We start from the raw sequence: 25,474 nt of genomic DNA, 5'->3' as shown, positions 1-25,474 counted from the left end.
ACCGGGTTTCCTACACACGAGCAGTGGAGAATCATCCATCAACCAAGTCAGGAGTACCCAAAATGGGTAACAATTCAAAACCTATTTCATTCCATTTATGTTTTTACCTCATTTTTTCCTTATTCAATTAGCCATTTATTTCAAACATTCCATAACATCCTCAACCAATTAATATAATCAATATATTAAAGGCTAATTACATCACCAAATTAAGCCCAAAAATCACCCTAAAGGCCGGTTATCCCTTCTCCAAAGGGAGCCGGCCATTTCCTTCTTTTTTCACCATAATTTTCCTTTTTTGTGACATTGATTAGCCAATTATACAAAAAACCACCAAAACATTCATTTTATGTTTAATAGCCAAATAAATTGGCTAATTAAACCTAAATCAAACCCAAAAAACCCTAGCCACCTCCTATCCCTATAAATATACTCTCATTTCTCACCAAAAAGCCAATTCCAACACTTTGGCAAAAATCCCAAAATTCTCTAAACACTCTTTCTCTCTAAATTCTAACTTTGGCATCGGAGGTTCTTCGGCCAAAGCCCCCCCAATTCATCGTGGGCGCGTGAGGCTCTTGGCCTTAACCTAAGGTGTTAATTGTTTTGTAGGTGCAAAATCGTCCAAGATCGAGGAGGAAGAAATTTGCATCCACAAATTGGTGCTTTCATTGAGAGTTGAAATCCATACTCGTAGAAGACTCTCGCACAATAAGGTTTTTTCTTTATTTTCTAGTCCATTTGAATATTTTTCATACGTTCTTATTATTAGAATTTTTTACTTGCAAAGGTTCTTTGATAAAACGTATAAGCAAAATATAATGGCTAGAAATTTAGAAAATTCCACGAGTGAAAATTCTAATGTTCAAGAAATGGGATTGCGGAGATCCATGAGGCTAAATGCGACAATAAGTGGAGCAGCACCACCACCACGAGTTTCCACCAAGGGAACCACCACGGTGGTTACCTCGGTAGCCACCCGTGGCGAGGTCCATGGTGCCTTCACCACGGCTCGAGCCGTGCCATCCAAGGCTCACGACACCAAGGCCACGGCCCAAGTCGTGCCATCCAAGTTTGCACGAGCCTGGGCCCAAGCCTCGCATTCGTTTGCATCACATTCTAAGCAGTTTGCTCCCGCCAAGCAACCTGCTCTCGTGGCCCAGCCTGCTCCTGCCAAGCAACCTGCTCTCGCGGCCCAGCCTGCTCCTGCCAAGCAGCATGCTCCCGACGAGCAGCCCACTCCCGCCAAGCAACCTGCTCTCGTGGCCCAGCCTGCTCCCGACGAGCAGCCCACTCCCGTGGCCCAGCCTGTTCCTGCCAAGCAGCCTGCTCCCGACGAGCAGCCCACTCCCGTGGCCCAGCCTGCTCCTGCCAAGCAGCCTACTTCAGTCAAACAGCCCACTCCCGTGGCCCAACCTGCTTCTGCCAAGCAGCCTGCTCTCGTGGCCCAGCCTACTCCCGACGAGCAGCCCACTCCCGTGGTCCAGCCTGCTTCCGTCGAGCAGCCCACTCTCATGGTAGATCATGATCATGTGTTTATACCTGGAAACAAAGAAAGAAATAGTGAACCAAAGTATAAGTAACTAACAACTCACAACTTGAATTGAAACGGGGAAGCCTTCTGATAAAACTTCAGCTTGAGTTGAGTTTGAGGAGTAGACCACGATGGTGGTTTGGAGGTTGATCCACTAGAGGTAGTTTTGCTCTCTGCGCTGCAAAGAGAAGGAGAGTGAGAAAGAGGATCGAGGGGTAGAAGAGAGTGAAGTGGTGCCGATGGAATGACTTCCTCAACGGTGAAAGTTTCGGTATATATATAAAAGCTCCCTTCACTAGAAGACAAAACAGATATTTTCTGTGAACAAAACATCACACGTGAAGCAGTGTAAATTTACCACTTTGCCCTTAAACTTTAATCGAACGTCACTTGCCAAGTTTTGAGCTTTCCATCTGATCCATAGAAAGAAGATATTTTATTAGCAGCAAATTAATAGATACTCAGAGGATCAAAGGTGAAAGTTTCTGTATATAAAGCCTCCTTCACTAGAAGACAAAACAAATATTTTCTGTGACAAAACATCACACTTGAAGCAATGTAAATTTACCACTTTGCCCTTAAACTTTAAACGAACGTCACTTGCCAAGTTTTGAGCTTTCCATATAAGGAAAACGATCATCTTCGGATCCCTTCAACCTAATTTTCTTTATTAAACAATCCGGGTTCTTGAAATTCGATTCAATGGTTACAAAAAAGGGCTCGCTCTAAAAATTATAATAACTTTAGCCGTTGGATCAAATTTCAAGGATCCAGATTGTTTGATGAGGAGAATTAGGTGAAATGGATCCAGAGATGATCATTTCTACATGTAATCCACATAAAGAAGATATTTGTTAGAGAAAATTACATTTTATTCCCTCGAGTTTAAGTGCAATTGCAACCTTATACAACATCTTTAAAACATTTCAATCTCATACATAAACTTATATTTTGTTGCAATTTCATACATCCATTAGTTAAGCCGTTAATTTAACCATTAAATGATGACATGGCAAATGCATGACCCACATATTTAATGACGTGGCATATAAAAATAAGTGATTATCAAAAAACAATTTAAACAAATAATTAAATTAAAAGAAAATAAAAATGGGCTCACCCCTCTTCTCCCACCTGAATAAAGGACCTTCATCTTCGTCTCCTTCATTCTCCACCGCCAACACCCATCCTATACAGCCTCCATGTCAATCCTCCCCCTCCCAATCCCTAAACTCCATTCCCAAATCTTCTAAATTTCTTCTGATTCTTCGTTTTCTCCAGATGTCCTAAAAAAATTTCTCAGTTTTCGCTGTCAATCTGAAAAAAAAAAAACCCAGAAAATTTCCTAGATCCGAAGCTGGTTTTGCATATGAAATAGCTTTTTTTTTTTTACTGGCTCATGAGAAGGGTCGAGATCGAGAGCTCTCTGTGCTCATGGCCTTAATCTTAGGTGCAGCCGCCTCCGTTGTGACACTCGACCGGAAGACCCAGATGGAGAAAACCCAGAAAGACAAACCCCGCGAGAAGGAATCATCCTCATTAACGCATACCGGTGAACGAAGGATATTCGAATCTGGAATCGCTGTTGTAGGGCTGGGTGGCAAGGATGGTCAGCCGCCGGTGTCGAAGGTGTCAATCCACGCCATGTCGTGTGCCAAGATTTGGGAATCATATTTGTTTTCAAATTATTGGTTGTGTAAATTTCAACTTTGATGATGGTGATGCAGAAAGAAGAGATGGCTGGTTGTATGGGATGAATGGTGGTGATGCAGAATGAAGGGGATGGCTGGTTGTGTTGCAGAAAATGAAGAGATGAAGATGAAGGCTTTGCTCGGGTGGGAGAAGAGGGGTGGGCCCTATTTTTGTTTTGTTTTAATTTAAATTTTTATTAAATTGTTTTTTATAATTAATTATTTTTTATATGCCACGTCGTCAAATAGGTGGGGTCATGCATTTGTCATGTCATTAGTTAACGGTTTAACTAACGGATGTATGAAATTGTAACAAAATATAAGTTTGTGTATGAGATTGAAATGTTTTAAAGATGTTGTATTTGGTTGCAATTGCATTGAAACCCAATGGTGTAAAATGTAATTTACCCTATTTATTAGCAAACCTCGTTCACTAACCGATATTTTCTATGACAAAACATCACACGTGAAGCATGTGTAGAATAGCTATGAGTGTTAATTTACCACTTTGCCCTTAAACTTTAAACGAACGTCACTTTTTTGCTACTAGTTCGATTTGGGTTCTGTTTGCGTTCACACGTTAGTAGTGATGAGTACTACTCAAATACAACAAGAAAGGAACCAAAATATGAACTGAGCTTAAACGTCCACATAGGATTTCACTTAGCTCAACATGACCATTTTGTCATTTTGCAACTTCGGGGAAAGAAATTACAACAAAATTAGGGACGGTTGGAACCAAATTTGAGCATTGCCGTGAGTGATGGTTGAGCACAACTTCGAGCAACCTGCAAAATAGTAAATAACCGTGAGCAAGCTTAGGACCGGGGGTGCACCGGGTAAAAGATCTTTGACGGTTAAGTTAGTGAATGATTTTAGACTCAAGTAGTGGGTAAGAGAATTGAATTGTTTAGATTACGTTATATTATAGATGAACCCTAGATGAGTGTATTTATACCGTGGGGAGAGAAATATTTTTAGGATAGAATCTTCGTTCTAAATTGGGAGAATCCTAGAGGATATCTAGAAGTAGATATTGCATCCTAACTTGTGGCGCACACCAATTCCTAGATTGTAGGAACCCCAAGACATAAAATTTGATTGTATCCATATCCAAATCAGATCACGTGTTTTGTGTAACAAGCATGGTCATCCAATAGAGTCGCAGGACTCTGCCTAATGCCCCGGAGTAGATTGATGGTGGCACCACTACTCCTTCTGTTACAGCTCCATCTGGAGCTGTTGAGTCCATAACTAGATTTTTGAGGTAGCTGTATTCGGATTAGCTTTCCTCCAGCCCTGGAAAATTATGGTCCCATAATGGCCTATAACTATCCATCTGAGAGACAACCCGTTTCCTTTGAGGATGGATTGTTATCCGAAGATCATGCTTTTCAGAGTAAGCTGAAATACATACCGTTTTAGTCTTCGATTTTGCTGTGAGCTAGTCTGATTCATTAAAGGGAGATAGTTGAATCGTTCTCGGTTCCATCATGCACCCATTTGAAATCAATTATCATCATGATGCATGCCTCCATTTTGCGCGCATGCTTCTTAAAAGCTACCACGCGTCTCATGTATTAGCCTTGATTCTCGCCTGCATCAATCTCTAGGTTGGCGACTCTTCATTTTTAACGGTGTGATCTTTTCATGATTCGCCTTTAAACAGCCCCTTAGGCCACCTGTGGAGCCATAAATAATTCCAAAAATCCACAATGCGGCATGTGGACTTGTACCCAAGAAAGACAAGATTGCCTTCATTAAATAGGCAGGGTTCTCAAGCATCCCACGCGCAGCTTGGTATCATTGCTTTGTTCCGTATAAGTAACGTTTTCAATGCAATTTAAAGATAAACTATTAAATTGCAAGAATGTATTTGCATTTTTGGGCATGTTTTCTGCACTGAATTTACTATTTCATTTTGGTTTTGGTTCTTATTTTGTCTAACTAAATTAGACTTATTTTTTCTTCAAAAAAAATATTATCTACACTAAGGGGGAGGCGGTAGGATTTAGCCTCACAATGAGCTAGCAATAATGTGATTAAAACTCGCATTTGGTGAGAATCAAACATAAATGATTTCGATTTTGCTAATATATTGTAAAAAATGATCTATGAAGTGCAATTTAGAAAATAAATTGGGAGAAGGGAGTTGGAACCTTCATACCTTTAATTTTTAGTGGGAGTTGGCACCTTCATACCTTTTTTTTTTGGTAGGAGTTGGGACCTTCATACCATTGTTTCTTAGGAAAACTAATGAAAAAGATTTGAAAACTTTGAGTTTTAACGATAAGGACAAAATAAAAGGTAAAGTGAATAGTACCATGATTGACTTTTTAGTGTAAAAATGTGTTTTTCGTTAAAGTAAACAGTACCTTGAACTTTTCGTTAAAGTTCCATTGTTTCTTTCCTTGCGATTTTGACACTTTGTATTCTTTCCTTGTTAAATAAAAGTTTTGAGAATAATTAATAAAGTCTGGTGGTCCAGTGGTAAATGACAGATTGTGAGGTTTTCTTCAAATTAAAAATTGAAGGTCTCGAGTTTGAAACCCACTGCTAGCGTGGAAGCCAGACTTGTGACCAAGAGAAGACTGAAATGGCTCTGTGAGTCTTCCCGGCTCCCGAAAATGGTGGATAAAGTGGATAACTGTAGCTAGTCACAAATTGTCTTCCTTTGTAAGAAAAAAAAAAGTTTGGAACCTTCATACCATTATTTGTTTCTTTGCGATTTTGAAACTTTGTTTTCTTTCCTTGTTAAATAAAAATTTTGATAAAAATTAATAAAGTTTTAAGGCCCTACCATAAAAAAAACGTTAATGGCCTTCGTGTGGAATATCATACTATACAACTATATACATCTTACGGAACAAGATGACAACCTAGGAATTTGACCAGCAGGTCTCTCAATAATAAACCAATTAAGCAAGGAAAATATTTGCTGCATCGGAGAGGCAACTTTTAAGTTGATTGGAAGAATCATGGTCTGTCATTTCTCATAAACAATTAGTTATGACAATAGGAACAACAGTAGGGCACATGATCCATCTTGGAAACATCAATAATTATTTTCAAAACGAAAAGAATCCTATTGGGGTACATTAATGTTTTGGAAAAGGTTTGATTTTTCTTAGAGATTGTTCACACAAGCTAGAAAATTTCTACTTGTTCACTTTAAGAAATATCTGTGTAGTTTGCATCCAACTTAAAGGTTTGATAGTTTAATGTGCCCCATCTTGAAAACATCAAGAATTATTTTCAAAATGAAAAGAATCCTATTGGGGTACATTAATGTTTTGGAAAAGGTTTCATTTTGGTTCTTAGAGATTGTTCACACAGGCTAGAAAATTTCTACTTGTTCACATTAAGAAATATCTGTGCGGTTTGTATCCAACTTAAAAGTTTGATAGTTTAATGTGCCCCATCTTGAAAACATCAAGAATTATTTTCAAAACGAAAAGAATCCTATTGGGGCACATTAATGTTTTGGAAAAGGTTTGATCTTTCCTAGAGATTGTGAACACAAGCTAGAAAATTTATACTTGTTCACATTAAGAAATATCTGTGCAGTTTGTATCCAACTTAAAAGTGTTGTTCATTCACAGATATGTGTTAAATCAGTTTGATAGTTTAATCTACCCACTCTCCGGTACCAGGATTAAATGTCGTCGGGTCTACTATATATTATGACAAAGGTCATAACTTTCACGTAATGAATGTATGGCAGCAATGATGTATAGAGACATCTGACTCTAGCTAACAGGATATCCTGCACATATTTGAAAATCAACATCAACAATGGGATTGTCTATTATCTTCAAGTATTTTAACTGCTAGATATTTAGTTAAAAATACAAAAATTAAGATTTGGTTAAAACACACAAAAATTAGGATTATTAAAAATTTTGAATAATCCTATGCTCCGAAACACCATAACTTTTTTATCAACAGTAAAAAAATGAAGTAGGAAAACAAAATGTGAATAACGAATAATAACAGGTGAATTTAGTTGCACATATATTAGGTGGTTAAAGGGCCTATCAGTTGGTAATTAAATTCTTAATAGCGTGGAGAGTTTCGGATGAGGTAGGGCTGAAGGTTTTATTCTTCACATCAAAAGCATAATGAATCATGTGAGCCCATAAACACCCCTGGGAGAACAACGTTTGGTTTGGTATTGTTGTGCTTTGAAAAAAAACTGCTGTGAGAATAAGCGGCTGTGCTGTATAAGCGACTGTGCTGTAAGAATAAGCGGCTCTGAAATAAATCAGCAGAGTGTTTGGTAAACTTTTTTGTAAAAGTGCTTTTGGAAAAAAAAACAATCTGATAGTGAGTCTTTTCATTAAATGAGCACTGTAGCTCCGTGTGCTTTGAAAAAAAGCCAGTTTTCCAAAGCTGCAAATAGCAGCTTCAGCTTTTTCCTTTGATTTCAGCTTGTTCTCACAGCAGCTTCCAAAATAAGCCATTTTTTTCAGTTTACCAAACACCTAAAACCCTCACAGCTTTTTTTCATGGGTGTTTTTTTTTAAAGCACCTCACTCCCAAACCCAACCGTAGCCATATGGAATGAAGCAACACACTGACAAGAGGCGAGCCTCGAATGTAAGGGCCTTGCTCTCACCTTCAAGTACGTTGTTGCATGGGCCAATCTCTGAGTGGCAAGAAGTGGTGGTTAAAATAATAGAGAGTGTCTAGTTAAGTAGTTTTCTATAATTTGCCACTTCACGAACACACATAGTACACATAATTGTAGGCAGATTAAAAATTGAAGGTCTTAAGTTCGAAACCCGTTGCTAATGTGGAAGCCAGACTTGTGACCAGAGGGAGGCTGAAATGGCTATGTGAGTCTTCTCGGCTCCCAAAAATGGTGGATAAAGTGGATAACTGTAGTTTGTCACCAATTGTCTTTCCTTGTAAGAAAAAAAAAAAGCTTGGAACCTTCATACCATTATTTGTTCTTTGCGATTTTGACACTTTGTATTTATTCCTTTGTTAAATAAAAATTTTGAGAAAAATTAATAAAGTTTTAAGGCCCTACCATAAAAAAAAAGAGTTTTAACAAAACACTCCCGGTACTGTTCACTTTTAACGAAAAATTACATTTTTACCTTTAATTGGTACTATTTACTATACCTTTAAAAATGACTTTTTATTAAAAGAGAAGTTTTTTTTGAACTTTTCGTTAATTTTTCTTAAAAAAAACCGTTAAAGGCCCTCATGTGGAATATCATACTATACAACTATATACATCTTACGGAACAAGATGGCAAACTAGAAATTTGACCAGCAGGTCTCTCAATAATAAACCAATTAAGCAAGGAAAATATTTGCTGGATCGGAGAGGCAATTTTTAAGTTGACTGGAAGATTCATGGTCCATCATTTTTCATAAACAATTAGTTATGACAATAGGAACAACAGTAGGGCACATGATCCATCTTGGAAACAGACATCAATAATTATTTTCAAAACGAAAAGAATCCTATTGGGGTACATTAATGTTTTGGAAAAAGGTTTGATTTTTCTTAGAGATTGTTCACACAAGCTAGAAAATTTCTACTTGTTCACATTAAGAAATATCTGTGCAGTTGGTGACCAACTTGAATGTGTTGTTCATTCACAGATATGTGTTCAGCCAGTTTGATAGTTTAATCTACTCCCTCTCCGGTACGAGAGCAAGGACCAAAACAAAAGGATTAAATGTCGTCGGGTCTACTACGTATTATGACAAAGGTCACATAACTTTCACGTAATGAATGTATGGCAGCAATGATGTATAGAGACATCTGACTCTAGCTAACAGGATATCCTGCGCATATTTGAAAATCAACATCAACAATGGGATTTTCTATTATCTTGAGGTATTTTAACCACTAGATATTTAGTTAAAAACACAAAAATTAAGACTATTAAAAATTTTGAATAATCCTATGCTCCGAAACACCATAACTTTTTTATCAACAGTAAAAAAAATGAAGTAGGAAAACAAAATGTGAATAACTAATAATAACAGGTGAATTTAGTTCCACATTTATGAGGTGGTTAAAGGGCCTATCAGTTGGTAATTAAATTCTTAAGAGCGTGGAGAGTTTTGGATGAGGTAGCCATATTGAGTAGAGCAACACACTGACAAGAGGCGAGACTCGAATGTAAGTATCTCGTTCTCACATTCAAGTGCATTGTTGCATGGGCCAATCTCTGAGTGGCAATAAGTAGAGGTTAAAATAATAGAGAGTGTCTAGTTAAGTAGTTTTTTATAATTTGCCACTTCACGAACACACATAGTACAAATAATTGTAGGCGGATTTTGATATCAAGATTGAAGGTTCATGCCTAAAAGGTGAACACGAAAGAGAAAGTAGTAGTACGAATACTACTATCTTTGCTTTCTTGAAACTATACCTATAAAAAACTCCCCTAGCCTATAAAAAATCTACTTGAAAATCTTGCCGAAAAGCCAGAAAGGTAAAAGATAACCCTTATATTGATCAATGATAATTTTGGTCCCACCTCTTCTAAGTTTCGGTGGTGGGACCTTGAATTGAGTCACCACTCACCACAACTAGTATTTTCCTTTTTGGGTTAATCTCAGTAGTAGTATTTTCTTTTTTGGGTTAATCTCAGTTTACTACTTTGAAGTTTTTCGGTCTTCAATATTTGATATATGAAGTTTTTTTCATCCCAAAATAGTATCTCAAGTCATAATTTTGGAACACTTTCATACATTCATTAACTTTTCCATCAGAATCTCTGTTAACCGATGACGTGACATCCACGTGTCAATATGGGGGCCCACGTGATTATTAAAAATTTTAAAAATAAAATTTTTACAAGGGCATCTTCCTCCCTTGCTCCCCCCTCCCGTCGTCTTCCCTGCAGTACAAATCTGCAGCGGAGGGCGTCGTCTCTCATCCATATTTGCACCAGTCCGAACGACGAGCCCGAAGTCCATTCTAGCACAAACACATACACAATCAACCTCCTCTCTCATCCAAATCCACAACCTCCCCTCAATTCCCCAATTTCCGCAGATTCAACAATCTCAATATCACCACCAAATTAAGAAATTTCAACACAAATTGAAACGTAAACCCTTGAAACTTTGGAGAAATCCAATTTCCAAACCCCTAGGATTGTTCGAAATTTGAAATTGGAAATCCTAGGCTCTCTTTGGTAACGAGAGATCCATTAGGGTGGCAGTGACGGTAGCAAATCAAAGAGAAGTGGAAGGGAAGTCAATGAAAAGGAAGAGAGACAGAGAGAGAGGAAAGGAAATGAGAGAGATGATTTCCTCATTAGTGGTGCGAGGAGTCGAAAAGGGTGGGGGTGGATGCAGAAGAGATAAGGGAGAGGACGAAGGGGGTAGGTGCAGAAGAGAGAAAGGAGATGAGAAGGGATGGAGTGTCGGGGTGGGTATCAGGGATGGGGAGGGTGGGGTGGGTGAGGGGACGGGATAGTGTCCAGATTTTTATTTTTATTTTTAATTTTTTTAATATCCATATGGACACATATTGATACGTGACGTCCAATCATTATCCATGTGGGTGCCACGTCACCTGTTAACAGCTGATTTAACAGCAACCTTGAAGGATGTATGAAAGTGTTCCAAAATTATGACTTTAGGTACCACTCTGGGATGAAAAAAACTCTATGTACCAAATGTTGAAAACCAAAAAACTTCATAGTAGTAAACTGAGATTAACCCTTCTTTTTGGTTGAATTTTGAACTAGTTTATTTGTATACGACTTTGCTGAATATCAAAATACAGCACTACAAATTATTTGAATATATTTATCAGAGCTTTTATTTAAAGGGATCTTCGTTTTTTTTTTAAATAAGGACTAGTTGTGGGACTTATTTTACATCGAACTTCAACCATCCAAACCGTTTATTTTTTAGTCTTCATTTATAAATAATCCTTATAAAAAAATCAATTCAATCTGAAACTATTTACCCATTTGATTGTCATGATGAAATTTCAAATTTTCTTATAACATAGTGTTTGTCAATTTCTTTGAACTTAATTAGATGTTTTAAACATTTTCAATTTCGCTAACAATTTGTAAGAATGATCTATGAAATGCAACTTGAAAAATAAATGATTTGTGTCGTTAAAGTTCAATGAGAAATAAGCTCCACAACTTATTCCAATTTAAAATATAATTAGAATCTCTTTAAATAAAGGGCCTGTATATATCTTTTGTTGTATCAGAGCCCTCATCCTACTTCCGCACGAGTCATCATGAACTGATCATACCAAAACCTCTTTAGATCTTTATCAAGATACATGAATTTTTCTCTCAATCATATGCCATATTTGTATGCATTGCATGATTAAACTTGTTGCCTTTGATTCTTTGAATAAAAGCTTTGTGCCCACTAAATTTTGCAATGGTCTCACAAAAAATTTGCTGGTAAAAAAAATGTAACAATATATTAGCCAATGACATCCCACACCTTTTGTTATTTTATTTCTTTTAATTTGATGCCGTTCCATAATATATTTGGGAATCAAGAAAAACTATAAATTTTTATAAGTAATGGAAACACAAGCTACATGGTGCACTATTTTATGTGTCATAATAAATGTAGATGACATAATTGAGATGCTCATTTTGCAAGGTATATTAATAGAAAAAGTAAATTCACGTATTATAATTTTAGTGAAATAAGAATGTCACGTGGCTATATTCTATATACAATACTAAAAAATTGCTCAAGAAAAACGATCGAGCTAGTGGAGATGGAGCTACCTTGCCCTAGTATGTCTATCTATGGTTTCATCATCAAAAGCCATATTTAATAAAGGAAAGTGTTATTCACACACTTATTTTTACCTCCCACACACTCTTGTTAGTTTTTAGCTATTGATTTTCTTTAATTCATCCGATCCAACAATTAAAAATTGAAAATAGTATCTGAAAGTTAAAAATGAGTGTGTGGATAACACTACCCTTAATAAAACCAATTAGGTCATACTTATTGAGTCCATACGATGATCACAAAATTCACCAAGAGGAACTTTCTCTTGTGCATGCTTGAGACTGAAATTTAAATATTAGCTTAGGATTGTGGGTTGGTTGGATATATGAACGTTGGAGTATCTTTTGGAACTTGAATAGACATTAAGCCCAACCAAGTGTGATACCAATGATTCGAGAGGCAATTATTGGTTTATGGAAGATATGTTATATATATCTTTTAGAAACTTAATTAATGACCTGTAAACATGCATGCTCATACTAGAATACATAATTAATTCGAACACAATGTCACTACATATATAATTCCTAGCTTGCGTTTTTTATTCTTGATTAATTATAAGATTGATTAGTCATAAACATAGTGAGTTAGGCCAACTGGTTAAGTTACGTTTCCGGATCTTTACACTGAGTTCGAATCACCATTAGATAGATTATTAGACATGCATTATAACAGTACCATTTCTTACTACTAGCATCTCGAACATGTGCTTTTGCACTAAACTCCCTTCACGTAACAACAAAAATTTTGCTCAATTTTTTAGTCGTCTTCTTTCTTTCGTGTCAATTTTTTAGTCGTCTTCATTATTGCTACACAAAAAATGAATTCGATTCGTGTTTTAGTTACCTATCTGTCACACTTTTGTATTGTAATCAAGCTTGCAGAGGATCCAAAATCCGTTCTTAACACATGAAAATAAGTCGAGGGAAAGTATAATATATTGCGTGGAAAGCATTATGGATTAACATGTGTAATATATTGCGGAGGAAAAATGTAATATATTGCAGAGGATCCAAATGGCTGGATTACAAAAACTAAGAAAAGAGCTCTTTCCTTTTGTTTGGATTCTGAATTTCCACGAACTGTGGAAATAGAATTTTGGTTTGGGCGAGGCAGCAATCGGATAGAGGAACAGTGAAGTTGATGAGCAGATTGTACGCCGTGTACAACATCAACGAGCTTGGGTGAAAGTTGCGAGCATGGCAGCGAGATCATCTTGGGTAACCTCCACCCTAACACCAAGCGTAAGCGTTTTTATTGCAGAAGATAACACATTTGGGGAAAGTGTCCCTGTTGGAATTTAGATTGGAATTTAGGTTGTTATCTTGCGGGCCAAGGATTTGTTACTTGCCCGTTAAGTTTTTTGTTTTGTCTAGGATTTGTTTTATGGTTTTCTTGTAGGACAAGGATATTAGACTTTTCTATATCCTTTAAGGATTAGGTTTTGCTTTAGTTTTCACTATATATAGTAGTGCTTGTATCAGTTAGTTTCAATCAATCAATGACAATAATTTTTCCCTATACTTTTCATCTTGGTATCAGAGCAGGTTCGTGAGGACCTGTCTCATAGATTATATGTTTGTTCATCTGATAGCTTGTTTGTTCGTTTGTCTCGCACCGTCCGCCACCGCTGCTGCTTGAACCACCATATTCCGCTGCATCAGGGAGGCTTGCAGAGAAACCCGTGTAGCTGTCAGTTGGCTCACCAAACCTGCTGCCCAGAATCAGATTTGCTTGCATCAGTCTGCAGCATACATCAAACTATTGTCAGTTTTGTGCACTTTGTCTTTGTTTTTGGTTCATTGAATATGACAACTAAGGATGACTCGCTGCAAGCGATTGGTGTGAGATTGAATGGTAATAATTATGTGTATTGGGCATATGTCATGAAGAATTTCTTGATTGGAAAAGGTTTGTGGGGCTATGTATCTGGAATGATTTCCGTTCCGAATAACCCCAAAGATGAAAAACATGTTGACTTGCTTGCTATTTGGGAGATGAACAATTCAAAGATTATTACTTGGATTAATAACTCTGTTGATTTGAAGATTGGAATGCAACTTTCTAAGCTCTCAAGATCTAAAGAGGTTTCGGATCACTTAGCAAAGTTGTATACCAAGTCGAATTTTGCTAAGCGTTATCAGTTAGAGATGGAGATTCGTGGCAGCCAGCAAAGTGATAAAAGTATCCAAGATTTTTATAATGACATGACCTGTCTTTGGGACCAGCTTGCACTGACAGAACCTGATGGACTTAGCAATGATGAGCTCTATTGTAAATATAGAGAAGAACAACGCCTTGTTCAGTTTTTAATGCCTCTTCGAAGTGAGTTTGAGACTCTCCGTAGCTCTATCCTACACCGGACTCCACTTCCTTCCGTTGATTCTGTGCTTCATGAATTGCAAGCCGAAGAAGTTCGGGTACAATCGCATAGTCTTTCTTTGGTGAACCCATCGGCTTTGGCAACATCATTTAGGCCTCAAAACCAGCAGCGTGTTAAAAATATTGATCAGTGTAGCTACTGCAAAGAACAAGGGCATTGGAAAAATCAATGTCCTTGGTTAGCTCGGAAAGAGTTAAAAGAACCACCACCTAAGGCCGCATTTGTTGAATTGCATCCACCCGCTTCTTCAACGTTTGAAGAAGATGCCCGCGAGGATTGGAGTTGGTAGTATGGAAATTGCTTACTTGTTTGTTCGTTCGTTTGTTCGTTCGTTTGTTTGCTAGCTTGTTCGCCTTGTCTTGTCCACCTAACGGAGCTTGCATCCGCATCTACTGGTTGGCAAACTCATGTTTGTGTACCGCCATGAGTTTGACGGGGGGTGTTGGAATTTAGATTGGAATTTAGGTTGTTATCTTGCGGGCCAAGGATTTGTTACTTGCCCGTTAAGTTTTTTGTTTTGTCTAGGATTTGTTTTATGGTTTTCTTGTAGGACAAGGATATTAGACTTTTCTATATCCTTTAAGGATTAGGTTTTGCTTTAATTTTCACTATATATAGTAGTGCTTGTATCAGTTAGTTTCAATCAATCAATGACAATAATTTTTCCCTATACTTTTCATCTGTCCCTTGGTGTCAGAAACTGAGGGCATAATATTTGCACAGAAAACAATTGCGGATGTTAGAAAAAAAAGGCCAAAAGGGTTCAGTAACTACTATATCCTTCTCCATCTATCAGTCGACTCCAAGATTCAGCGACAATCTATCACTCTCATTCGAAAATACCTGGCTATATTTCAAGTCAGAAAGCACCAAAATCTATGTAATCAGAATACCAAGCACGATTCTACATACGGCTCAAATCTTTAGCATTATTGCTACATTGCTCAAGAATTAATCAAATAAATAAACTAATACTTCATTAGAACACAAATCAAGAAAATTATCTTAAACCACTGCTTCCGAAGCTCAGTATCAGCCAGCATGAATCTCATACGGGGACGAACCATTCTTCACCACAAACTTGTCAAACCAACTGGCATCGAAACTGAATGAAGAAACGTTTGGGCAATCAACCAAAACCCTCCGATTGTCAAACCCATCGATTTGTTTGATATATATACACACACACACACATATACACTACAACTGTTAATTAGATTTTATGTTGAGATCGTATTGGTTATTTGACCTTGCATGATTCTTTTTATTTAATTTAGGGAAAAATTGCACAAATACTACATGAAATATTAACTGTGTTTGCAAATACTACGGAAACATAAAATCATGCTCATGTTTTAGTGTGAACGTATTATCTCCGTTAATTTTTAGTTAAAATTTTTATTAAATGTTTCATTTGCAATTCCGCAGCACATGTGAGCCATTTTTCAAGGGATTGATCTTGTCACAAAAAAAAGATATCTAAGGGTGAAAATTCAGTTTACTGAAAGTCATGAAACATTCTTCTACTATTTTGAAGACAAGATGTAGGGAACGAGATTCTTAGAGTTTGGGCAGTGAAGGCTATTGCTCTAAATATACAGCATTAATACATTTCTATATTGGACTGCAACGGCACAATCACTTTTTCTTGTAGCTCAAGACTTGGACTAGGAGCGTTGCATTGCGCTGGCCGTACGTACGTCCCTTCTTTGCCAATCAATTCGATGTAAATCTATTGGTTCATGCTATCAAGCGATCATCCATGTAAACTCTACTTACATGGCCGTGGTGTTTCGATCCTAGACTTTCATTCCAGTTTCCACCTTCAGTCACATTTATAAATATATGATTCAAGACCATATCTTTCTCACTCTCTAAGTTCTGTTGAGAGTATAAATCCCATATTGAAGAAAAAATAAGACCTTACATGTGCTTATTAGAGCATCTCCAGTAGAGTCCTTAAATAGGGATAATCACCGTATAAAATTGGTATAAAACAAATATAAGGACAAAATGAATCTCCAATAAATCAAAAATATACATAGTATATGTACTCACATATAGGGACAATCTTGAGTGAAAAATGGGATCCACAATCTTGATTACTGCTTCTAATATTTTTAATTAATTAAAAAAATGTTAACATAAACAAAAAAATTTACAACTTAAGTGAAAACGGAGCCCACAATCTTTATTGAAGCTTTTAATGCATTTAATGCTTTCAATTAATTTAAAAAGAAAAAGTTAACATAAACAAAAATGGATACTTGGGTACTTAACGGAAAATACACAAAACACTGACTCTTTGAAGTGGCCTAATGTAAATAAGACACCTGTTAAAGTTTAAGTCAAATAAAACACAGAACCAAACAACGCTAATAACTCATCCAAACATCCCCATCTTCATCCCTAGGACCCCAACGCCTCCACCACTGCAGTTTTCTGACCATGGCTTGAAGATCGGGATTATGACCACACAACATAAGATTGAGTAAATCAAGGGCGTCCATCGGGGAGCAGCATGTTAAGGCCGGCAGGGAACGACAACGTTCATCGAGAGAGGCTGTCTATTCGCAGTTGCCGGAAAAATTTGAATCGGAGGCGGTTGCCGGAGAAGCGAGGGATTAGAGGTGGTTGCTGGGAAATAAAAGGAGTTAGGGTTGGGGTCGTCGGAGAGAAACGATCAGAGCGAACGGAGAAGAGATGGGTTGACAGTGAGGAGAAAGAGGGGTGTTTGTGTATGAGCATATCTAAGTGGGGATCATTTTTGCTCACCACCATTTAGTGTGATGTATGCTCACCACCCTATTTATCACAGTTAGATGAGTTGGAATTTCGAGATTTGTGTAGTGGAGAAGCACAAATCTCAAAATTCAAACTCATCTAACGGTGATAAATAAGATGGTGAGCATACACCATACTAAATGGTGATGAGCAAAAATGCACTCATCTAAGTGTTTGGACATAACATGTGTAAAATTTTAATTGGGCCACTTCAAAGAGTCAGTTTTTTGGGTACTCTCCAGGCAGTACTCAAGTATTATATCAAATTATTACATACTATAAGGACTATCTTATTGGAGGTAATATTTCTTTAGGGACACAAATACTCCTTTTAAGTCCTTAAATGAGTACTCAAGGGTGATGGTTCCATTGAAGATGGCCTAAGCAAATTAGGTTACTCTTCATATTGTCAATTGATTTTATAGTCGAACCTCAACTTTTTTATGATATCAAAGCAAGTATGTGAAGCCCAACGGTCACACATGCTCCACGTCATCCGATCTATGTTGTTCACGTACTAGGCTTAAATTCGCTACACATGATAAAGTCTGTTGAGAGTACATATCTCATATATCAGAAAACTAAGGAACATTGTATGTGCTTATAAGAAATTGAGTTACTTCCCATATTGTTAATTGATTTTATGATAGAATCTCAATTTCCTTCAAATTTTCCAATTAAATTATATCTTCTGAAGAACAAATATAAAAAAAAAAATTAATATTGAATAATGGGGTTTCTATTATAGGAACCAAACACTTACATAGTGTGTACAATGCATACAAGTTTTCTTACAAGTGACTAACATTACATTACTCTAGTTACACAATTAATATATCAAATACACCATCGAGAATTTATATCCAGTGTTTGACTTTCCTATTGAATAGTCGCCCACAATAAGTAGACACAAAAATCTCAACGAGAAGGGGAAATTGCATCCAAATAAATACAATGACGGGAACACTAACAAAGAAAATGGTTGGATAAATAATCCATGGTCTGTCCTGAAGCATGATGAATAAGACAGAAGAAAAGGCAACCATCATGGTGACGATGGAGACAAAGAGTTTGGAAAGGCCTATTATCATCTTTGTGGGTAAGGATTTGAGGAAATCATCTTCAGCATAACGCGATGTAAGGATGCCCAGAAACATCAACAATGACGTTGTAGAAGAAAAGAGCGAAATTGCATCTGAAACTATAAAAACTATAAATAGCTTTTCATTTAAGAATATGGGAAACCCTGTTTCTTGGTTGTTTCCACCAGGAACTGTGAATGCTGCGGCAAACATGATTGTAATAATGAGGGTGCTGACAACTGTATAAGAACTTGCTGTTTCTTTCATCCACTTTTCTCCTTCCTCATGCAATTTCTTGTGGCTCTCGGTAAATAATTTAGGTGCTGTCATACCATCATTATTTTGATATGGGACTCCCAAGAGTTGAAACATAATACTCTCTACCTCCTGCAATTCATTGAACAAAAACTTATGCATCATAGTGATATGAGGTGATTGTGTTCTTTCAGTAATTAGGAAGGGGGAAAATGCTTCATTTGATACATGGATATAATTCTTGGACAGCATCGGCTTGGGATAAAGTGAGATAGAAGTAAAATTTCAGGGTATTATTTTTGAATTTCATGGGGTTAAGTATATATTCAGATTCAATTTCAGGGGCATATATGTAATTAACAATTTCATGGTATTAAGTGACATAATTTGGATTTCATATGGTTATGCATTCGAATTGAATTTCAGGGCCCATAGATGTAAATAATAATATAGAAGGAAATAATTCTAACCTTGTACCATTGCCTTTCTCTCTGCATTTGCAAGGCAGCACCTGGAATACCATCAAGCTTTTTGCTTGCCAATGGAGATAACATCCCCGCACAATGTAGCATGTTGTTCTCGGAAATATCTATCAAACTCGTAAGGAGATTTCTTTGACCAACCCCGTATATAAGGCTATACACTTTTTCTTGACGGCATAAGTTGACATTCAAAACAATGTTACAACTTGCATCCACATTTTTACGATTAAATAAATTGATAGTTTATCAAATGGAAAATGCAAGCTGATTTTCATACATAATTTTTTTTAATTTATCACATATTCTTCTTAATGTATGGCCACGTTTTACGATTAAATAGAGGAAGTTTTAACAAAAAGTATGCGGTACTGTTCACTTTAACGAAAAACCACATTTTTACACTAAAAAATCAAACCTGGTACTATTCACTTTACCCTTTATTTTGTCCTTATCATTAAAACTCAAAGTTTTCATACTATTTTCATTAGTTTTCTTGTAAATGAATTGATAGTTTATCAAATGGAAAATGCAAGCTGATTTTCATACAAAAATTTTAGTTTCTCACAAATTCTTCTTAATTTATGGCCATTGAATTTGATAAATCAAACGAAACAAATAGACGTAATTCAACAAAGGTATGTGAGAATATGTTTATAAAACAATAAATAAATTAATGTCCACGTACCCAAAAACTCTAAAAGCCTCAATGGAAGTCCTTGTAGTAAACCAAAGATTGCGAAACGAATATAAAATCAATTTTGCTGCCCAAATTTCTTAATATGCTGATTAGATGATACATGGCATAAGCAAAGAAAAATAAAATGCAAATCTGATTTATTTTAGGAAATTTAATATGAAATCCTACAGCAGCTTAATACCCCGGCACCATATAGATTCGGAAGCTTGCAGCAGCCTTGCTCCCTATGCCCATTCAAACTGCAATTTCCATATCCCATTGGGTTCCGCAATTTCTAAACAGTCAATACAAATCCTTGAAAGATTTGATCCCAATAAAAAATTTGGTCCGAATTCAAATTAATGAATCTTCATACGATTTTGATTCCAATAAATCAATAGTTTCTCACACCCTCTCTTTATTTATGTTCAAATTGAATATATTAAACAGAATCAACGGTCATAATTAACAAGAGTAAGTAAAAGGCTTAAAAGGTGTTTTAAAATCACTTTCCTTAAAAACCGCTACAAACAGTCTTAATCTTGCTATCCTTCAAGGTTGATGGAGAGAGTATTGTAAACACAGAAATTCCTGCGATGAATGAGACAAGAACACGTGTACAAAATAATATTTGTATTAATGATTTAGGGGTTACAATCTCTTCTACAAATTTAGCCTTTGATTCTATCTTTGAAACGTGTAGATGTAGTGTTGTTGATCCAGGGTCCGTCGAGGCTTGATTTTGGACGAACAGTTGATGAATGATGAACACCTTCTTCAAGGGCCGTCGGGGCTTGATCTTGAATTGGTGGAAGTTCTTCAAGAGGCGTTGGGGCTTGATCTTGAAGGAGGATTTCATGAAGAACGAAGAGGGCTTTCTTGATCCTTCGGGATTTGCTTGAGAGCTTCAGAGTTTCGAGGCTTCAAGGCTTTGGTGTGGTGTGAATTCTCTTCCAATTTGGGAGTAGAGAAAGTGTATGTAAAAAATCCTCCCTTGATTCTTTGATGGAGGAGCCTATTTATAGGCTTTGGGAATGAATCACCACCATCCATTTGTTTTGGTGGATGTTGTAGGTGAATTTTTGTGGATGTTGTAGGTGAACTTGGGTGGATGTTTGTAGGTGAAACTTGGTGGATGTTTGTAGGTGAAACTTGGGTGGATGTTGTAGGTGAACTTAGTGTATGATGTAGGTGAAGTGAATGAAGGTTGTAATTTTAATACAATGGTCAACATTTATTTCACCAAAATTTCAATGTTTACAAATGTAATCTTAATGCAATGGCTAATATTTATGCCACCGAAATTTCAATGTCTACAAATGCCCCCACTTCAAAGCGCATTGTATACATGTGCTTGTTACATGTAGAAGATGCGCTTTGAAGTCCCTTAATGTAGTTGTCAATCCAAGGGTCGTTAAAGCTTGATCTTGAACTGGGCTGGTAATTTCTTCAAGTGCCGTTGATGCTTGTTCTTGAATTTTGTTTGAAATTTCTTCAAGGGCCGTCGAGGCTTGATCTTGAACTTTGAATTTGAACCACAAGGAGCTTTACGTGGTAGATGATCTTTGGCTTTGGTAGTGAATGAATCGACACGTATTTTGTTGCGCTTGTTGACTTTCCACAGCTTTGATCTTGAACTAGGCTGAAGGAGTTTTCTGGTTTCCTCCAAAGGACTTTCCACAGATTTAATCTTGAACTGGATTTGATTCAAGGGTGGTGGACACTTGATCTTGAATCGGCCTTGTGATTTCTTTAAGGGTCGTTGAGGCTTGATGTCGAACTTAAACATGACCACGAGTAGTTTCAGGACACGCATGCTTTGAAAGATCAAGGAAGTTCGTAGCATTTTCATATGAACCCTGAGCAGTTTGGTCAACGGTATGATCTTCAAGATTGATGGGCTTTTCTTCCAGTTGGTGACTTGATCTTTAAGGATTATCGAGACTTTGCTCTTTGGTGACGGTGCCAGCGAAAGGTTGTTGAAACTTCTCGAGCTCTTTGGTTAGAGCAACGGTGTCCAACTTGGATCTTTACTTGAACTCCTCTGTCTGGATTATGCGATTATGCGATTATGCGGGGAAGGGCTTCGTGCTACATGATTTGTTCCAGCTCGTTGTGTTGCATTATTTTCTGCTTGTTTCTTTTGCATAGCTGAAATGGTGTGCAACCCTTTGCGTTTAAATGGTTCTTCGAAGCACCACCTCTCAGCGACTCACTCATGCTTGGCAACTTCAGTGCAAAGAGCCGATGTCAACAGATCCACACTTTTGAAGCATTCGCTGAGGGAATTCGAGACATATCAGCAGCTGAAGATGAGCACTCGAGAGCAACGCTAGGTAAGTAACCAGGCAAAGGTTCCGGGCAATCAATTCTTGATCGGACGTTTAATTTCAGGTTCCGACTGATTGCTTCCTTTCTCCTTGTTCTGCAGGCAAGAGCAAGGGCAGATGAGAAGATGGGGGAAGAGCATGATATGAGATACCTTTGCTTTCGACCTCGATGATATAAGATACTTTTGCTTTTGAAGAAGTAGCGGACGATCAGCACATGTATTCGTTGCGCTTGTCTCCACATGCTTCGAAGCATCATCTTCACTTGCATCATCTGTTTTCCAGTCAGATGTGGTAGACAAAGATGAAGCATAAGGTGTTGAAGATGAGTATTCGAGAGCACGGCTAGGTAAGCAATCAGGGAAGGGGTTCCAGGCAGTCGGTTCCAAGTCGGAAGGTTGATGCCAAGTGCCGGCTGATTGCTCTTTTTCTCCTTGTCCTGCAGTGAAGAGGGAGGACAAAGAAAATGATCGGGAGAAAGCATGCTATGAGATACTCTTGCTCTCAACCCTAGTGATATGAGATACCTTTACTCTGGTGCGACTGGGTTGAAGAGGTGTTTCCAGGGAGGAAGAAAACCGAGTATGTTGAGAGGTTTTAGTTGCAGATGTGTTCTTGGCAAGGAATAAGAGTCAGGTGTTTGTATTTTCACTGATAGTAACCTCATTTGCATCATTCCCACGCTGAGCCGAACTATGGTCTAGACGCTGAAACATCGACTCTGGACGGTCACTACCCCTTACCATTCCAGCCTTCCTCCTTTCACCTACCCCCAAACTCAACGGACGCACTACAAAATCACGCACTGGGGGAGCTTAAAAGTTCAAAATTTTCATCTGCTGTCTGGTTGTGTTGGAACAAGTTCAAAATTTTGAAATTCTTGTGGAAATGGAAGGAACCCAAGAAAAAATTGGCTACCAAATTGATGTATTACTAATCAAACTCACAAGTGGCGAATTAACTGGCTTTTCTTGAACAAGAAATCATTTGAAAGGGCAACAATTTAGCAACTACAAAGCTGAGAAGTCTGCTAATTGATTGTGTTATACTTGTACCAGTGTGACAGACTAAGATTCACGCCGCCGACCCCAGTTAGTGAGATGAGGCTTGATTGTTGTTGTTTATACATACATGAATATTTCACTTTCTGACCAAATTTCTACGTTATGCATGGCTAAATGATTCCTTGCATATGCTTCCACAAAAATGCTTCTCTATCACGAAGCCGGAATTGTTTTCTCTTTACTTTTCTTTATAAACTCTAGCTATGAAGTAGGCAAGAAAAACTAGGAGGCTCCAAGATCATCTAAGAAAAGTAATGCCGATGAGAAAAATGTTCCGATACGCCCCCCTGCATCTGCGCGGAAGCGAAAGGCTACCACAAACACTATTCAGTTCCCCTGTATTTGGAAGAATAACCACGCATGGCCAATTCAATGACAAAATTACACCGCCTTGCTTTATCTCCTGTTAACGTCTCTTTCGATTCCTAGAAGACAAAGTCTCACACACGATTACACCGCCATATCTACGAGTCTCAAAAACACCAAAATTAAACCTTTCAATTCCTAGAAATTCAGTGTATAAACCACAGAGCTTCATAATAAGATGTTGGAGAACAATTTAGAAACAAAATAATAGAAATACAGAATTTGAAATTCTTATACTTTATTACTAAAAAATAATTGCAATACATAATGCAACTATCTAATTCTACAACCCGCACTGAATTATAGAATTCTAGCGAATTTGCTTTGTGTGTTTACTTTTTGAAAAGTTTGTACGGAAGTGAAGGAGGAAGAAAAGATGATTTTTAATGGAATCGAGAACTCCAGTTATATAGACTCTTTCATACCTCTTCAAATACCTTTTAGATATATCTGAAGAAGTTGTGTTTATTAATCAAAACGTTTTTAATTAATTTTAATTAAAAATTTAATTCGAAATTAAAACTAATTAGTGGCCCAATCCACACAATTAGTGGCCCAAGCTTTAATCCCTATTTCAAATGGTCCAACACCTAATCATTAATAAAGGAGACTAAAATAATATAAGGGTCTCAAGTTCCATTGAGTTCCCCGAGACTTAAAGGAGCTCAAAACTCCAACATAAGATACATTCTCATTCGAAATACACGGCTATATTTCAAGTCCGAAAACACCAAAATCTATGTAATCAGAATACCAACCAAGCTGCTACATACGGCTCAAATCTTTGGCATTATTGCTACATTGCTCAAGAAATAATCAAATCAATAAAATAATACTTTATCAGAACACAAATCAAGAAAATTACCTTAAACCACTCTTTCGGAGCTCGGTATCAGCCAGCGTGAATCTCATATGGGGACGAACCATCCTTCACCACAAACTTGACAAACCAACCGGCATCGAAACTGAACGAAGAAACGTTTGGGCAAACAACAACGAAAACCCTCCGGTTGATTCCACGGTCATAATCGCAACTCTCAGGTTCAATGGCTATCCTTTCCATGCTTTTGCTACAGATCTTCCAACGATCGTCAAGTTCAGTGCGGCTTCGAAGCTCCAAAACCTCCAACTTGGAGGAACTCAATATCAAATCCTCAACCATCCGCGCCATCAAACCAAAATCAGTGAGAATCAAGGACCTCATCGACAAAAAAACGCACAGTGGAACTTCAACACGTATTCCAATTTTTATCAAAGTCATTTTGCAAATGTCCGAATTTGTAATTAAAATTTAATCTAACGTGGAATTAGAAATTGCAGTTCAACTAACACCCCTATAAGAACGTTAATTGTTGTCAAACCCGTTGATTTGTTTGATATATATAATTGACTACAATTGTCAATTCGATTTATGTTGAGATCATATTGGTTCTTTGACTTTGCATGATTCTTTTTACTTAATTTAGGGAAAAATTGCACAAATACTACCTGAATATATATATATTTAACTATCTGTGTTTGCAAATACTATGGAAACATAAAATCATGCTCATGTTTTAGTGTGATTGTACCATCTCCATTAATTTTTCGTTAAAACTTTAGTTAAATGTTTCATCCGCAACTCTGCAACACATGTGAGCCATTTTCCAAGGGATTGATCTTGTCACAAAAAAGATATCTAAGGGTGAAATTTTCAGTTTACTAAAAGTCATGAAACATGTCTTCTACTTTTTTGAAGACAAGTTATAGGGAACGAACTTATAGTTTTGGAAGTGATGGCTATTGCTCTAAGAATGCGTTTGTTGCACCGGACTGTCTCGGACTGGACTAGTTTTAAGGACTAAACTGGACTGGCTTAGACTAGACTAAGCTAGACTAACTTAGTGAAGTATTTGATGCAGTGTCGGACTAAGAAGCAGGACTATAATATTATATTATTTAATCTATATTTATTAATATTTTTTTAAATTTAATCTATATCAATTAATATTTTATTATTTCTTTATCATTTTCCATTTGTTCTAGACTCATATTCTTCTCTGATATCTTTACGGCTCATTTTTTACT

At 37.0% G+C, this 25,474-nt stretch overlaps 1 protein-coding gene across 1 annotated transcript; it reads right to left on the bottom strand.

Moving 5' to 3' along the window:
• Positions 1-17,873: 17,873 nt before the first annotated feature.
• LOC126603073 (uncharacterized) lies at positions 17,874-19,927 on the bottom strand. The gene is made up of 4 exons (XM_050269828.1): positions 19,837-19,927; positions 19,657-19,732; positions 18,960-19,176; positions 17,874-18,621 (listed from the first exon to the last, which is right to left on the bottom strand). Exons 1-4 carry the CDS (start codon positions 19,925-19,927, stop codon positions 18,010-18,012), a joined length of 996 nt encoding a protein of 331 aa, XP_050125785.1. The 3' UTR covers positions 17,874-18,009.
• Positions 19,928-25,474: the final 5,547 nt, after the last annotated feature.

This window comes from Malus sylvestris, chromosome 15 (assembly GCF_916048215.2).
Source record: "Malus sylvestris chromosome 15, drMalSylv7.2, whole genome shotgun sequence".
Taxonomy (NCBI): domain Eukaryota; kingdom Viridiplantae; phylum Streptophyta; class Magnoliopsida; order Rosales; family Rosaceae; genus Malus; species Malus sylvestris.
The sequence above is the reverse complement of the archived record's forward strand: the minus strand, read 5'-3'. Positions and strand labels throughout refer to the sequence as shown.

Coding starts and splice junctions, on each gene's coding strand:
- LOC126603073 (XM_050269828.1), bottom strand. CDS start 19,927: ATGGGATATGGAAATTGCAGTTTGAATGGGCATAGGGAGCAAGGCTGC. Junction 19,733..19,836: donor TGCCGGGGTATTAAGCTGCT/GTAGGATTTCAT, acceptor AAATTTGGGCAG/CAAAATTGATTTTATATTCG. Junction 19,177..19,656: donor GAGGCTTTTAGAGTTTTTGG/GTACGTGGACAT, acceptor TGTGGATGCAAG/TTGTAACATTGTTTTGAATG.